Below are 13,129 nucleotides of genomic sequence, written 5' to 3'. Positions count from 1 at the left end.
TGTTAGATCTAACATTCTAACATAAACATTATTTTTGCTGAAAAAGTGTCATTTTTTTCATGTCCGAAGACTCGAAGGTGCAACACTTCCAAAATACCGACGAACTCAGAAGAGCAGCATGGCAGTATGTTCTTGACAACTTCTTTGAGTTCTCCAGGTACACCTTGGAAAATGCTGAAGAACTCCGACACAGAGAATTTGGAGAAATTGCACTCCAATACTACCTTGACAAACAAAGGGTAAACAAAGGGTAAACAAAGGGTAAAATAAGACTAAAAACTTAACGTTTAAAAAGTGACATTTTTAATGAGCTCCGAGTCACCGAGAAAACTTGGTCAGATGTTAGCAGCTTACTTCCCTGAGGAGATGGAAGCGTTACATACGTAAGGTTCAAAAACAACGAACCTGGAATTGCGTACCAAATTCGCAATTACATGACCATGGAAGAGTACGAAAGGTTTCTACAAGAGAAACCAGCTCTAAACAACTCAGAAAAGAAAGAGTAAAAAGTTTAACTCGTAATTGTTTATTTTTTTACTTGTATGGGCAAGCTGCAAGAATGAAGTCACTATCTCCGTCTTTGTCTTGACCAGTTGGACTGCTCTTGCGAGTACGTCTGTTTTGCGGTCTCCAGCTGGTGTCTGACCTTCGTAATTGCGCATGTTCTTGAGAGCTCCAACTGTAAATGGTTGTAGGATGAAGAGTCTCTCAGACTGCTTGAGGTAGTCTTCACGGTCACGAACCGAATCTGTGGTACGAGTCGAATCGGTCGACTTTAGGGAAGAGACTGAAAGCCTGTCTTCTTCCATTGGGGTAGTAGCATACTCTTTGCGTAAGCGGTTCAGACCTTCCTCGAACTCTTGGTCTCTCTTGGATTGAGATTGGAATTGTGGGGCAGGGTTTTGCATAAACATCCAAGGGTTGGGGAAGTAAGGCATAGGCTGAGGAGGAGGGTAGTTCGGGAAGCCTTGTGGTAGGTAGTAACCTTGAGGTGGAAATTGGTAGTAATTTGGTGGAGGGACTTGCTGGAACTGAGGTTGCTGAGGTGCAGGGGCTGGTGCTTTAGGTTCCTCTGGTTTGGGAATGGGCTCGGTTGGTGGTACGTCGGACATCTGTTTGTGGCTTAACCGTCGGAAGGAAAAACCTTTCCTGTCGGAAGGAAAAACCTTTCCTGTTGGAAGAAAAAACTTTTCCTGTTGGAAGGAAAAATTTTCCTGTCGGAAGGAAAAACTTTTTCTGAAGTTCGACCAAAAGTTCTCAATTTTCGAAAATTTGAATGGTTTACGGACGGACAACTGGAAGAGTCCTTCCTGTCGGAAGGAAAATTTTTTCCAGTTGTCGGGAAAATATTTTCCTGTCGGATGGAAGGACTCGGAATACCAGAAGGATTTGACGAGGCAATTTACCTTATAGAGATAAATGAAGTTGTTAAGCAGTACTTGCGCAGGGTAATGAAGCCCAAGGTCAAGTTCACCACTATTTCTGGAAGGTCTACACTTCAGCTCGAGACTTCGACTGGAATTCCAATTCAAATACCAGACGGGACAGCCTACGATGGCATAAAGGACGCCAAAAGAGAAGCTCTTGTTAAGTTCCTAAACAAACGTCCTTGGATAAAAATACCAAACAAGGAGAACCCCCTACCCCATATGAAATTGGCAATTCAGTCTCTCCTTCACTTCTCGGGTCAGCCGTTCTACATAACCTGTGAAGGCGACATCCAACCAGTTCAGTCAACCTTAACGTTTTGAGTAAAAACATTTTTTTTCATTTTTTGAATGAAGCAAGTTAAATTCGTCCCACACCAATCTCAATGGACCGATGAAGAGTTTCAAGCCATGGTTGAAGGCGTTGAGAACGACATAGACGGCGAACTTGAAGGAGCTCAAACCACAATTGCAACCAAAATTGCACAAGTCAAGGAACAGATAGCTCCACTTAAAGCTACCAAAGCTACTCTTGACCTCATGGATAGTTACCGTTTAGAAGTAAAGAGTGGAATAAGACAATTAAAATTAAAACTCTTAAATTACGAAGCTATACTCCAGAAGTTAGCAGAAATGAGAAGACTTTACCAGAGCTACTTACATGTAAGGGACTTACCTTCAAGCAGTCCGACCAAAGATGAATTTTCTGACATTGTCCCAATTTTGTCCGAAAGTCAGCTCAGATGTTTTGAACTGCTCCCAACATATCCAGAATATGAACGTTTGCCTGAACTCTTCCGCAATCTCAAAAAACGTTTTTTGGTTCTCATGTTCCAAACTTTTATCGGAAGAGACAACAAACGTTCAGAAGAAGAACAAGATATTATTTTAAACTTGTTGTATGACTTAACCGTCATAACAAGCTTTTTGAAGTAAAACCGTCATTCTCAAACCACTTCATTTTTTCGATGTCCGAACAAGCACCGAAGCCGAACACAATGGCAGATGTCCTTTCAATGTTGCCAGACAAGCGCCCAGTTCAAATTCAAATTTTGAATTTGAAAGCTCATCTGACAAACACCGTTAAGACTCTCCAAAGTAGTCTTATGGAAGAGATGAAGGGACTTAAAGGTGAGTTCCTCATGAACCAAGCTTCCAATGAGAAAGTCCTGAATGATTTGACGGAAACCTTGCGCATTTACGCGAGAGAGAACCGAGACCTTGCCAGACTCATCTACCGTTTCTTCGAAGAGATAGATGCCATCTGGAAGGTACTCGGAAAGGACAGAACATGCAACACCGTAATTCGTGAGCACCAAATTGAAGAAGGAATTTTCGAGGAAGAAGAGGAACACGAAGAAGAAGAGGAAGAAGAAGAGAAACACGAAGAAAAGGAAGTTTGGGCAACCCTTGTTGCCGATGACAGTTATGAAATTTCCCAACCCTACCCATACAAAATCCGCAACAAGGAGACCGGCAAGGTTCTTACCCCAGTCCTCAACAACTTGGGACACTTGACCCTTACCCTTCGAAATTACGGTACAATTTCCATGGGAAGGCTTGTCGGTATGCAATGGGTTCCAAATCCAAACAAGAAGACGAAGGTCAGACACATTGACGGTGACAAGCTCAACAACCGTAAGGAGAACCTCGAGTGGTTCTAAGAGTAAAAAAATTTTATTTTAGGGGGAAACCCCAAGTAAATTTAGGTGTTTATTTGGATAAGTATGTGAAATTAAGGTCAATTTGCAAAATTAGTTCCCGACCTTTGAATTGGACTCTTTCGTCATCCCAGTTGCGTAGGAGGTCGTCCCAGAGGAGTTGGTAGATTTGCCAATCCAAGGACGATTTGTCCTCCCAGGCATTGAGGATGTACTGCTCGTAGAGTCTCATGACCTCTCCCTTGCACCAGACACCCTCTTCCTTGGAACGTAAGGCTTCTTCGAAGTGCTCGAATGCGATTGGCTGCTTGACCATCCGAAATGACACTTTTTGTCCGTTTGGTCAATGTTCGTGTCTCGTGCCATAGTCGACGAAAATACAGACAAACAGGTTATATATGAGTTTGAGACCAAGAATGGTGTAACTCGACCTGTCCGATTCAAATTCGAATAAAAATTTTTTATTTCATGCAATGTTTAACTATTTCACCATCTTCTTTAACACCCCAGTACTTCCTTTTCGATATTACATGAACTTCGGTGAAAATTTTGTCCAATTTGAATTGACCCATCTTTTCACCGACCATGCCCATTTCAATGAGTTTGTTGTACCCTTCTTCGTTCGTCATGAGTGCGTCGATGTTCTCATAGTAAACCTTGACTTTGGATTTGACTTCGGAGAAGAATTTGTTGTACTCGTCAAGGACTGCTTTTGCGAACTGAGGGTAAGACCAATGTTCGACAATAGGTTTTAATGTGGTTACTAAGCCACTTTCACCTTCGGTAAATTCGTATTTCAAAACAAAAGGAGAAAACCTTTCAACAAAGTTGTCGACCTTCTCATAATGTTTACTCTTCATCTCTTGAGGTTTTTTAATGGAATACCCCCATGTCGAATTCATAAGCAATTTTAATGTCATTGCAAGTTTGGGGTTTGAAGCTTTCCTAATATCATACAGTTGTTGTATGACTTTTCCAACTGTATAGTTCCTTCCTGGGAACTCACCATCTTCGTTTGGAATTCCAGTCGGGATATATTGGACGAACCTCATGTATGCGGCGTTAAGGTCGACATAGTATATTTTTTCATCTGAGTCGAACTTATCGCATCCAATCGGACCAGTTTTTGGAAATTCAAGCGAGTCTCTTATCTTCTGAGAAACTTCTCCTGTTATCTCATAAACATCGTCGAAGCAACCTGTTTCATATAAAACCTTCTGACCTAACTCTGATGCTCTCCAATACAATTTGACGTCGATTGGATGTCTCAATGGGAGTTTGTTTATAGCATCTTGAAGTTCTTGCAACCTCATTGGAAGTTCTTCTGGTTCAGGTTGGTATCCGAACAATCCAACTCCTTTTGGAACTGTGTACTTCTTTTGTACTAGAACTTTGTCTGGAACAACTTTTGGTCTTGCTAACAGTGAAAAGTTTGTTTCGTCTTTTGGTACAAAACTTTCTGTCAGCTTGTCATCTGGAATCGGTTCCAACAAACCTTTCTCGAAAAGAATGTTAACAGCTCTGACAATGTTGCACTTGCCTTTTCCGAACAATGGGTTTGTAAGACTTTCGTTCAACATGAAGTGGGTTGTGGACAAGTACAATCTTCAACCATGGTAAGTCTTTGTCAACAACATAGTCGTCATGTGAAGAACCTTTAGCTGTAGGTATGTTGACTCGGATATTCACATTTGCCAACGGTGCAATCTTTGTCAATTGACCTCTGAGAATGTACCTTGTCTTCACACATGACTCAAGATACTTCATCTTCTCATCTGTAACAAGACCAGAGTTCCTGAGACATGTAAGAATGCAAGGTTCGTTGACAATTTTTTCAATTGAATTGTAAATTCCATACCTTGTCAAGTCAATGTCAGACTTATTTCTGAACGGGAAGTATCCAGCATGTTGTCTGACTGCTTGAGGGTTAGGTTGGTACCATTCGAACTTGACACTTGCAATTCCTTCAATTGCATTCAAAATGTCTGAGTCGGAGTCAACCATTTGTTCTCTCTTTGTAGTCTTGAAAGCGTCAAGAAGTTTTGCAGCTGTTTGTTCATTGCCATTTGCATAGTAAATGTGACCATCCAAATCCGTTATGGTCAATCTGAGATTGTGTCCTTTCTTATTTCCGTCTTGTATGGCAGCAAGTACACCCATGAAGCCTTCTTTGTTCTTTCCTTCGTCAAAGTTTACTGTAAAGGTTCGACCAGATGTAATTTGACTTCTAACTTCACGGTACTTCTCATATGCATATCTTGTTCTTTCCATGGGAGCATGTGCGTCTTCACCTTTTCCTTTTTTCCTTCTCAAAGGATGCAATTGTTCGTCATGTTTCCAGTAGAATCTGGCAAAGCCGTCGTGTCCATCAACCTGTGGCTCATTAACATTGAAAGGCATGTCCATAAGACGTTCTTCTTCTAACCTCTCTAGTCTGTTTGGATAATTTGTGCGTGCTGTTTCCAATTCCATTTCGTAGCGAAGACCAGACAATTTGTCATAGACTTTTATGGGTCTTCCCTTCCTATATTTAAAATTCTTCGAAACTTTCCAACCATATCTTTCTAACTCTGCTTTTATTCTAGCAGATTTTCTATCCATTCTATATGGGGGCATTTTTATAAAAATAAAAAAATATTTTTTTCTTTACTTTACATAACCACCTGCTGCCATAAGTCTTTGACGCCAACCCATACCAGCTAATGAAGGTTGACTTGGTTTAGTTTGGAAACTAAACTTTGGTTTTGGTTTATCTTCAGTTTTTGGTTTCTCTTCTTCTATCGGTTTTTTCGTCACTTTTCGGTTCATCTGACTTTACCTCACTTGCAGGTTTAGTTGTGTCGTCAACATCTTCATAAATATCATATGCCATTTGTTTTTGTTTTCCTTTCAACTTTTTGTGTTTGTTGTAAAGTTTAGAATATTTCGACTCTAAGTCAATGAGATGTTCTATAATGAACTGTTGGTCAGTGAAGTAAACTTTTCCATCTGTTGTCTCGAAAGCTCCTTCAGACTTCAATATTTTATTTGTGAGAGTCTGTTTCTTTTTTGAGATACTAGCCGTTCCATTTCTATGAAAAGTGACTTTATAGTTAGGGTTTGTATTTCCAGACCTGGCACTTTCTATTATTGAATTTTTCTCTTCATCTGTAAGTTCTTTGACAGGTTTTGACAATGGTTCTGAACTTTTTGTTTGTGGTGTCAAATCTACCGTTTCAACTTCTTCGGTCATTTCATCTCAGTAAAAAAATTTAGTTTGGTTTGTTTTCAACTGGTTGTTTAGGTTTTTTAAGTCGGTCTAAAACTTCCTGAGGGTATAGGGAGGACTTGACAAACACGTGGTTGTGTAACTGCTGGAATCGACAAATCCATCTTGAACCCATTTGTCTCAATGCTGTATTGTTCATTTCATCTCAGTAAAAAACTTTACATTCCCCAAGTTTGAGGTGGTTGCGGTTGTTATTGTTTACCCACTGTTGTGCATGGTTATATCCTCTGTTAAAGAATCTTTCACCTTGGTCCATATAGTGTCCTGCTTGGTTATAGTAGTCATTTGCTTTGTTATATAGTTTCCTGCTTGTCTTCCTACATTGTCCATCCATCCTTGAACTTTTCCTCTTGTTTCAGGATTTGGAATAAGATTTGCTGCATCTCGTGCTACATCCCAACCTTTCTGTACAGTTTGTATAATAGGTTGTGCTTTCTCTTTCAGTATACCTAATGTACTCAAATCTTCCTTCCAACTCCAAATACACCTCTGGCTATTTTCCACTGCGGGTAAAAATCTAGATGCAACTCCTGCTAATGCGCCAAATAAACCCATTTCTTATAGGATAAAAATGACGAATCCAAACAAGGACCCTATGTTTCTAAGGCAACAAAGAAAGCACTCATGGTAAAAATCTTTAGTTCAACACCAAATGCTTGGTTTATGGATATCTTGGAAAACATTCCGAGGTATAGAGAAGATGGACCTCCATACTGGCTAATATTTGTTGGTCAAAACACAAGATACTGTGAAGCCATACCATTAGGTCCAAAAATATTTTAGATGTAAAACTGCTTTGACAATATTCGTGACAAATACCATCCAACAAAACTGACATCTGACTGTGAAAGTTCTTTCAAATCACGATATTAAAAACTATCTGCGTTCAAAAAATGTAAACCAATATTTCATTGTCGACCAAAACCATTCTGCTCTTGTGTCATTGACAGTTGTATAAAAATCTTAAGAGACTTAAACCAACCACAAGGTGGTAAGCAAATGAAATGTCATATGACGACAAATATAGACATTTCTCCATGGCAAAGTGAGACAAGTTTTAAATATTTACAATAACCGTAAACAAAAGGTTTGGGAAACCACTCCCCCGAAGAAATGAAAACAACCCCGACTTAGAGAAAGACTATATATTTAATAGTTTAGTCAAAAGAGACAAACAAGAAAGAATGCCAGGCTTCAAACTTAAGAAAGGTGACAAAGTAAAAATAGAAAATACCTAAACGCGACCCATATGAAAATACTATTGACTATGACAACAATGGGAACCCGACAGGTACTCACCTTCGTGTTCGTAAAAATAGAAGAAAGTATACAAGAGAATATTATGAAGTTTTAGGCAAACATGGCAAAATGTACAGACTGCAAGCAGAAGATAAAACTACTATTGTCAGACCTCGTTTCAAACTTGTTAAAGTTCAAGGTGGTATACTTTCAAAGACAGTTCCTAACAAATATAAGACAACTCTGACGAATATGCTAAAGAAGTTGAAATGACGACTAACCAATTCTATACCATGCGTAAACTGTCATGTAAGGTGGCATGTAGTCTTTACTTTGTCCCGTTGTTTGCGTATACCCTGAAACGAAATGTGTATCTCCTCCTACCTCAGTGTTATCCAAGTAACAATTTATAGCAAACTGAACGTTGTCTTTAACATCATATCCTTTACCTTTTGTCATTCCTGTCCAATCCCAATATTTATGCCTATGCCCACCTTCTCGAGATGTAGTTAAACTTACGTAGTGACTGTGCGCAGGTAAATTTGCACCTGAAATCGTTTTACTTCCACCTGTTTCCTTTGAAGAGTTTGCACAATACAAAAACCTGTCGACTATTTGAGTCCAAGTTCCGAGACCAAGTACTACTTCTGGTCTGGTAGAGTTCATTGACGTGTAAATAGAACCTATAGGATATACTGTTTGAAGTATTTCTGTCTTTAACGTTTGAAGCTCTGTTTTGTCAGCTTTTTTATCATATAAATCTTGAGCAGTGAATTTAACTTTTTTTTCATCCTCCATGACATAGACATTTCTACATCTAATGTATCTCATCGTTGTTATGTCTTCTTCCGATGTTAAACCTTGTGGAAAGTTAGGAGGTTTCCAATTTAATACATCCCCACCAGTTCCATCAGCTCCTTCAACCGTTCCTTCAATATTTTCTATACCAACAGTTGCGAAGAAATCGTGTGTATGTCCAACGTCACTTTTCTTGTTTAAGGTTTCTTGTAAGTTTGTAATATTTGCAATGGTATGTGTATGAGTCTTTTTAGAATATTCTTTGTCAGCTCTTGTCACTTCACTTGACATTTTATTGTCAACATATGTTTTATCCGCTTTGTCATCTAACATTTCTTGAAGTTCATCTACGTCATAGATGTTATGTGTATGATGTTTTTGTGGGTATGTTCTATCTGTCCATGCGAGAATATAGTCTCTTGTTGCATCTACATACTCTTTGTCAGCTTTGTTGTCAATATCTGCTTTCAAAAAAGTTCATCTATAGGTTTCTCGTTTAAAGTTCTTTTTGTTGGATTTATACAAACAGTATGGTTCTTACTGTCTTGAAACAGAAACTCGTCTGTCAATGGGTTTATCGTCAGTTTTAAGTTTCCTTCTTTCAATGACTCAGATATCTTAGAATAGTTTGAAAAGTTTGTTGTGTTCTTATTTAGAGCTTGCAAAATGAGTTGTCGGTTGTGTTGTATTTCTCTCATAGACGCTGTTTCTTTCGACATTTTTATTCTAGATAAAATATGCTTTCAATAGAAAAAGAAAATTCAAGAGTTGCTACAACTAAACCATTAGATGAACTTTTTACTAACGTAGGTCAAAAGTTTGAGACAGAGACCGTAAAGCATGAAGGCTATCGTTTTGACTACCCATTGAGATGGCTAAGAGACCCATCCGTCACAAAAGCTGTTGGCTTTCGTAGAATGAAGTTCATTTCAGAAGCCATACATGGTTTCCCATTTACGGTCGCTTTTGAAATTCGATACTATAACAAAGAAAAACATACGTATGAGAAATTTGAACAGGGAAAACTTTTACAAGTGAATTTGCTTGTAAACTTAGAAACAACTCTTCAAGCTTTTCAAGAAAAATAAACGATATCTATCTCGAATATGCAAAACAGTACAACATTGACGAAGGAGAGTACCATCTCGATATTATATATGACAGGAAAAATGCAACTGTTAAAATCAATAGAATAGAAGACCTTGGAGAAGACGTTTTATTTCTACAAAATATAACAACTTGGCATGGTATAGGTTTCTGAGGATGTTAAATCAGCCTGCAGAATATCCAGTACACCCGAACTTTTATGAAGTCGAAAACCCTAATGGAACATATGAAAATGTTTTTGACTCAGATGCTATTATCGTTCATGCTTCATTTTCTGGTGCACAAAACTCTTTTTTATGCTGGCAAATGACTTTTACGAAAAACCTACAAAGCTATATGAACCGCCGAGTGGAAGTATTTCAGACTTTCAAGTATGGTTTACTACAGATGGAAGAAAGAGAATAATTCCATTATACCACGCGTTTTACTTAGAACTTAGTTTCATATACAACTACTATCGAACGGTAAAAATATAATTTTAATACGGTTGAGGTGTTGGATTTGGTTGCCAACTAGACTGTGGTGCAGGTTCAGGCTGTTGTATAACAGGAGCTTGTTCTTCTGGTTCAGGGTCTTTAGGTATAATACCAACGAACTGACCTACTCTTTTGCCAATATTTTTGACTCCGTTCCAAATTCCTCTTCCTACGGTTTTTATTCCATTCCATATACCTCTTCCAACATTTCGAAAGAAGTTTCCTATTCTTCCAAAGAAACCCATTTTACTATATGTAAAAATCTAATGTCCGCCTAGTCTCTTACGTTTCCTGTTGAGTTCCATAGCATTCTTTAACTGGAGCTCATACATTCTATTTCTCCTCTGGTAGAAAACATACTCTGGGTCAACTCCTGTGTTCGCGTCATCTGCATAGAGTTGTTTATATCCCACTTCAGGGTTTGTATAAAACTCTTTCCATCTCATATTTGCATACCATGGTGGTAAGCCTAACGCAGCGTCATTTGACATGGCAGTTTGCATTTGTACATCTGTTGGCACTTGACCATAGTTTGCCATTGCAGTTTGTATTCTAACTTCATTTGGAATATTCTCTGGGTTTGGTTGTCCAGGTTGCTGTGCATTCGCTAAGTTCTGTGCGTCCATTTAATATTAGATAAAAATATCTCTTACGAGTACATATACTGGACATTTGCAGGCATTGGTTCATCTTCATATTCTCTATATCTTTCTGCCACGTCAAATAAGTAAATGACACAATGGAAAAAACCTAAAACAAGTAGTCCTATTTCAAACCACATTTACTTACTAGTAAAATTTCTTTGTTATGACACTTTCTCCAGTTTATAGGACCTCTCTCATATTCTATCTTATCGTATCTAAACTCATAGTCATGTATGTCCTCTAACCATCTCATGACACTTTCCAAACCACTTTTATCGGATGTAAAGTAAAAGCATGGATGGTTATGTAAAACGTCTAAAGTTTCTAAAGAGTCTCTCAAAGTCCAGTCTACTTGGTATTGAAAATCCCATGTGTTATAGAACGGCGGGTCCACTATAAAGAAAATATTTTCCTTGTCTTTATATTTTTCATACAACTCTGTCCAATGACATCTCACAAACTCTATACCCTCAATATATTTTTCTATGTTCTCTTTGAAAACATTTGTATAGTTAAGATATAAAACTTTTGACATAAGTGTTTCAATGTCATGAACTCTTATAGCACCACTATATAATAGTCTAGCAGATATACTATCCCAGTCAATATACTCTGCCTTTTTCAAAACCTCTCTGACAGTATTTTTCTTATCTAATGGTATACGTTCCATCTTACCTATAGGTATCTTTTCTTTTAACTCTTTCAATATTTTGTTTGTGTCTGGTATATGTTTGAGACGGTTCATATAGTTGTCGAAGTCATTGCATATAATCTTTGAGTCAGGAAATATTGTATGGCACAAATGAGATATATAGAAACTTCCACCGAACAAGTCTACAAATGTTAGACCATTCGGTAGTTTCTTAAGTTCTCTCAATAGAATATCTTTACATCTACTCTTATTTCCAAAGAAGGGTAACGGTGGTTTTGTAAAATTCATTTATATATAATAATAAAAATGTTTTTCCCTGAAAAGTGACAGAAAAGTGACAAAACATGAAAACATATATAATTTGTGAAAAGCGACACATTATATAATGTTTTCGACCCAGAAGCAATGGAGGAGGAAATACAAGACTCTATCCAAGAAGAGTCCTCCGAATTCACACCAGAAGACTAACAATTTTCCGAATAAAAACTTCATTTATACTAAACATCTTCAGGGCTAGAGGGCACGAAGTGCCTGGAAGCCCCACTTCCTTTTTTTTTTTTTTTTTTTTTTTTTTTTTTTTTGGAGTGTAATGATATTGACTAAACAGAAATGAGAGAATAGAGATATAATTTTGATAAGCAATATTGCAAACAAATTCTGAAGTAAAATCGCGATCAATAATTGAAAATTACGATCATGTACTGAAAAATGACGATCGAATTGAATGAATAGAATTATATCTAAGAAAAAATAAATTGTATTTAGAAGATGAACAAAGAAAGGTGTATGCTAAAAATCATTTAACAATAAATGGAAATAAAACGAAATTGTGAAAAGAAAAAAATGAAAATTGTTAAATAATATATTATTTTTTAGTCATAAGAATAAAAATATAGTAGTTATAAAAGGAATTAGACTTCATATATCAATTCTTTTTCTCTGTAGATGTGGAACGTTTGCTTTTCGATCTCTTTCGATGAACTTGAAAATATAAGTTATTATCGCTGAGAATCCTTTCCGAAATAGGAGCTTTACGTTTAGGAGGATTGTCGGATGAATTTTGTTTTTTATTGTTTGATTTTGTTGTTATGGAAGATTTTTTCTTATTTTTTTCAGAATTTTGCTTGCTATTAACTGAAACTTGTTTTGACGGCCCAACAATAGCATTTGTAGTAGGAAGAATTCCCAATAACGAGCGCATTTTCGATAATTGTTTTTCAAGGATTCTATTTTTTATCACAATATTAATCTTGAAAAATTCAGTAATTTAACTGAAACAGAACAACAAACAATTTTAAATTCCTACAAAGCGGATAAATTTACATATTACATAATGTGCTCACAAATTGTAAAATCAAACTGGAACAATTTATCCCAAACTTTAGTTAATATTGCAAATCAATATTTGCCATTTTTAGATGAAGAAAAGCAAATATATATATTTACTGAAATAACTGGCAATTATCAAAATTTTGAAATTTCAGTTGCAAACTTGTTACTTTTTTATGAAAACAATGAAGAAAAATTAAGCAACTGTTTTAATTTAACATTGTTCCAGCAAATTTATTCCAAAAATGGAATCGAGCAAATGATATTTTTTGCTGCAAATACAATTTGTTGCAATAACACTTCTATCAATTTTTACAATCTCCTTGAAATTGAAGAAATGAATCCATTTGATTTTTTTTATTTCTCAATTCAATATAAAGAGATATTAAATTGCGATGATTTTCCAAAAGTTACAGAAGTAATCACAGGTTTAATCTCAGCTTCAAATATTAATGCTATTATGCGAATTTGCCAAAAAATTTTGGATAAAATTACATTTTATAAATGTAATTATTGCCATATTACCTC

The 13,129-nt window shown here is 36.8% G+C and overlaps 8 protein-coding genes and 4 pseudogenes across 12 annotated transcripts, besides 3 other annotated features; 4 read left to right on the top strand and 8 right to left on the bottom strand.

The window, feature by feature from the left end:
• Nucleotides 1-11,850: part of a mobile genetic element that runs on past the window's edge.
• On the bottom strand, nt 681-1,112 carry TVAGG3_0332840 (uncharacterized protein; the record flags this gene model as incomplete). Its single annotated transcript, XM_051230506.1, has 1 exon — nt 681-1,112. A coding segment is annotated over one exon (432 nt), but the record flags the coding sequence as incomplete, so codon positions are not given.
• Nucleotides 1,362-1,751, top strand: TVAGG3_0332830 (uncharacterized protein; the record flags this gene model as incomplete). The annotated part of the gene is made up of 1 exon (XM_051230505.1): nt 1,362-1,751. The coding sequence occupies one exon, from the start codon at nt 1,362-1,364 to the stop codon at nt 1,749-1,751; it is 390 nt and encodes a 129-aa protein (XP_051100235.1).
• Nucleotides 1,968-2,363, top strand: TVAGG3_0332820 (uncharacterized protein; the record flags this gene model as incomplete). Its single annotated transcript, XM_051230504.1, has 1 exon — nt 1,968-2,363. One exon carries the CDS (start codon nt 1,968-1,970, stop codon nt 2,361-2,363), a length of 396 nt encoding a protein of 131 aa, XP_051100234.1.
• Nucleotides 2,396-3,091, top strand: TVAGG3_0332810 (MazG nucleotide pyrophosphohydrolase domain-containing protein; the record flags this gene model as incomplete). The annotated part of the gene is made up of 1 exon (XM_051230503.1): nt 2,396-3,091. One exon carries the CDS (start codon nt 2,396-2,398, stop codon nt 3,089-3,091), a length of 696 nt encoding a protein of 231 aa, XP_051100233.1.
• Nucleotides 3,214-3,404, bottom strand: TVAGG3_0332800 (uncharacterized protein; the record flags this gene model as incomplete). The annotated part of the gene is made up of 1 exon (XM_051230502.1): nt 3,214-3,404. A coding segment is annotated over one exon (191 nt), but the record flags the coding sequence as incomplete, so codon positions are not given.
• On the bottom strand, nt 4,423-5,494 carry TVAGG3_0332790 (annotated as a pseudogene). The gene has a single exon. A coding segment is annotated over exon 1 (1,072 nt).
• Nucleotides 5,735-6,320, bottom strand: TVAGG3_0332780 (annotated as a pseudogene). The gene has a single exon. A coding segment is annotated over exon 1 (586 nt).
• TVAGG3_0332770 lies at nt 7,872-9,112 on the bottom strand (annotated as a pseudogene). Its single transcript has one exon. A coding segment is annotated over exon 1 (1,241 nt).
• Nucleotides 9,131-9,976, top strand: TVAGG3_0332760 (annotated as a pseudogene). The gene has a single exon. A coding segment is annotated over exon 1 (846 nt).
• TVAGG3_0332750 (serine threonine-protein phosphatase family) lies at nt 9,979-10,221 on the bottom strand (the record flags this gene model as incomplete). The annotated part of the gene is made up of 1 exon (XM_051230501.1): nt 9,979-10,221. One exon carries the CDS (start codon nt 10,219-10,221, stop codon nt 9,979-9,981), a length of 243 nt encoding a protein of 80 aa, XP_051100231.1.
• Nucleotides 10,240-10,602, bottom strand: TVAGG3_0332740 (uncharacterized protein; the record flags this gene model as incomplete). Its single annotated transcript, XM_001301725.1, has 1 exon — nt 10,240-10,602. One exon carries the CDS (start codon nt 10,600-10,602, stop codon nt 10,240-10,242), a length of 363 nt encoding a protein of 120 aa, XP_001301726.1.
• On the bottom strand, nt 10,742-11,560 carry TVAGG3_0332730 (phage tail repeat-like family; the record flags this gene model as incomplete). Its single annotated transcript, XM_051230500.1, has 1 exon — nt 10,742-11,560. The coding sequence occupies one exon, from the start codon at nt 11,558-11,560 to the stop codon at nt 10,742-10,744; it is 819 nt and encodes a 272-aa protein (XP_051100230.1).
• Nucleotides 11,750-11,850: a terminal%2Cinverted (terminal inverted repeat of Maverick-3 transposon ID:TVAGG3_0332720).
• A 3-nt stretch (nt 11,851-11,853) lies between these two features.
• Nucleotides 11,854-13,129: part of a mobile genetic element that runs on past the window's edge.

Source organism: Trichomonas vaginalis, chromosome V, assembly GCF_026262505.1.
Source record: "Trichomonas vaginalis G3 chromosome V, whole genome shotgun sequence".
Lineage (NCBI taxonomy): Eukaryota > Parabasalia > Trichomonadida > Trichomonadidae > Trichomonas > Trichomonas vaginalis.
Note: the sequence above shows the minus strand (reverse complement) of the source record. Positions and strands in the feature narration are given on the sequence as shown.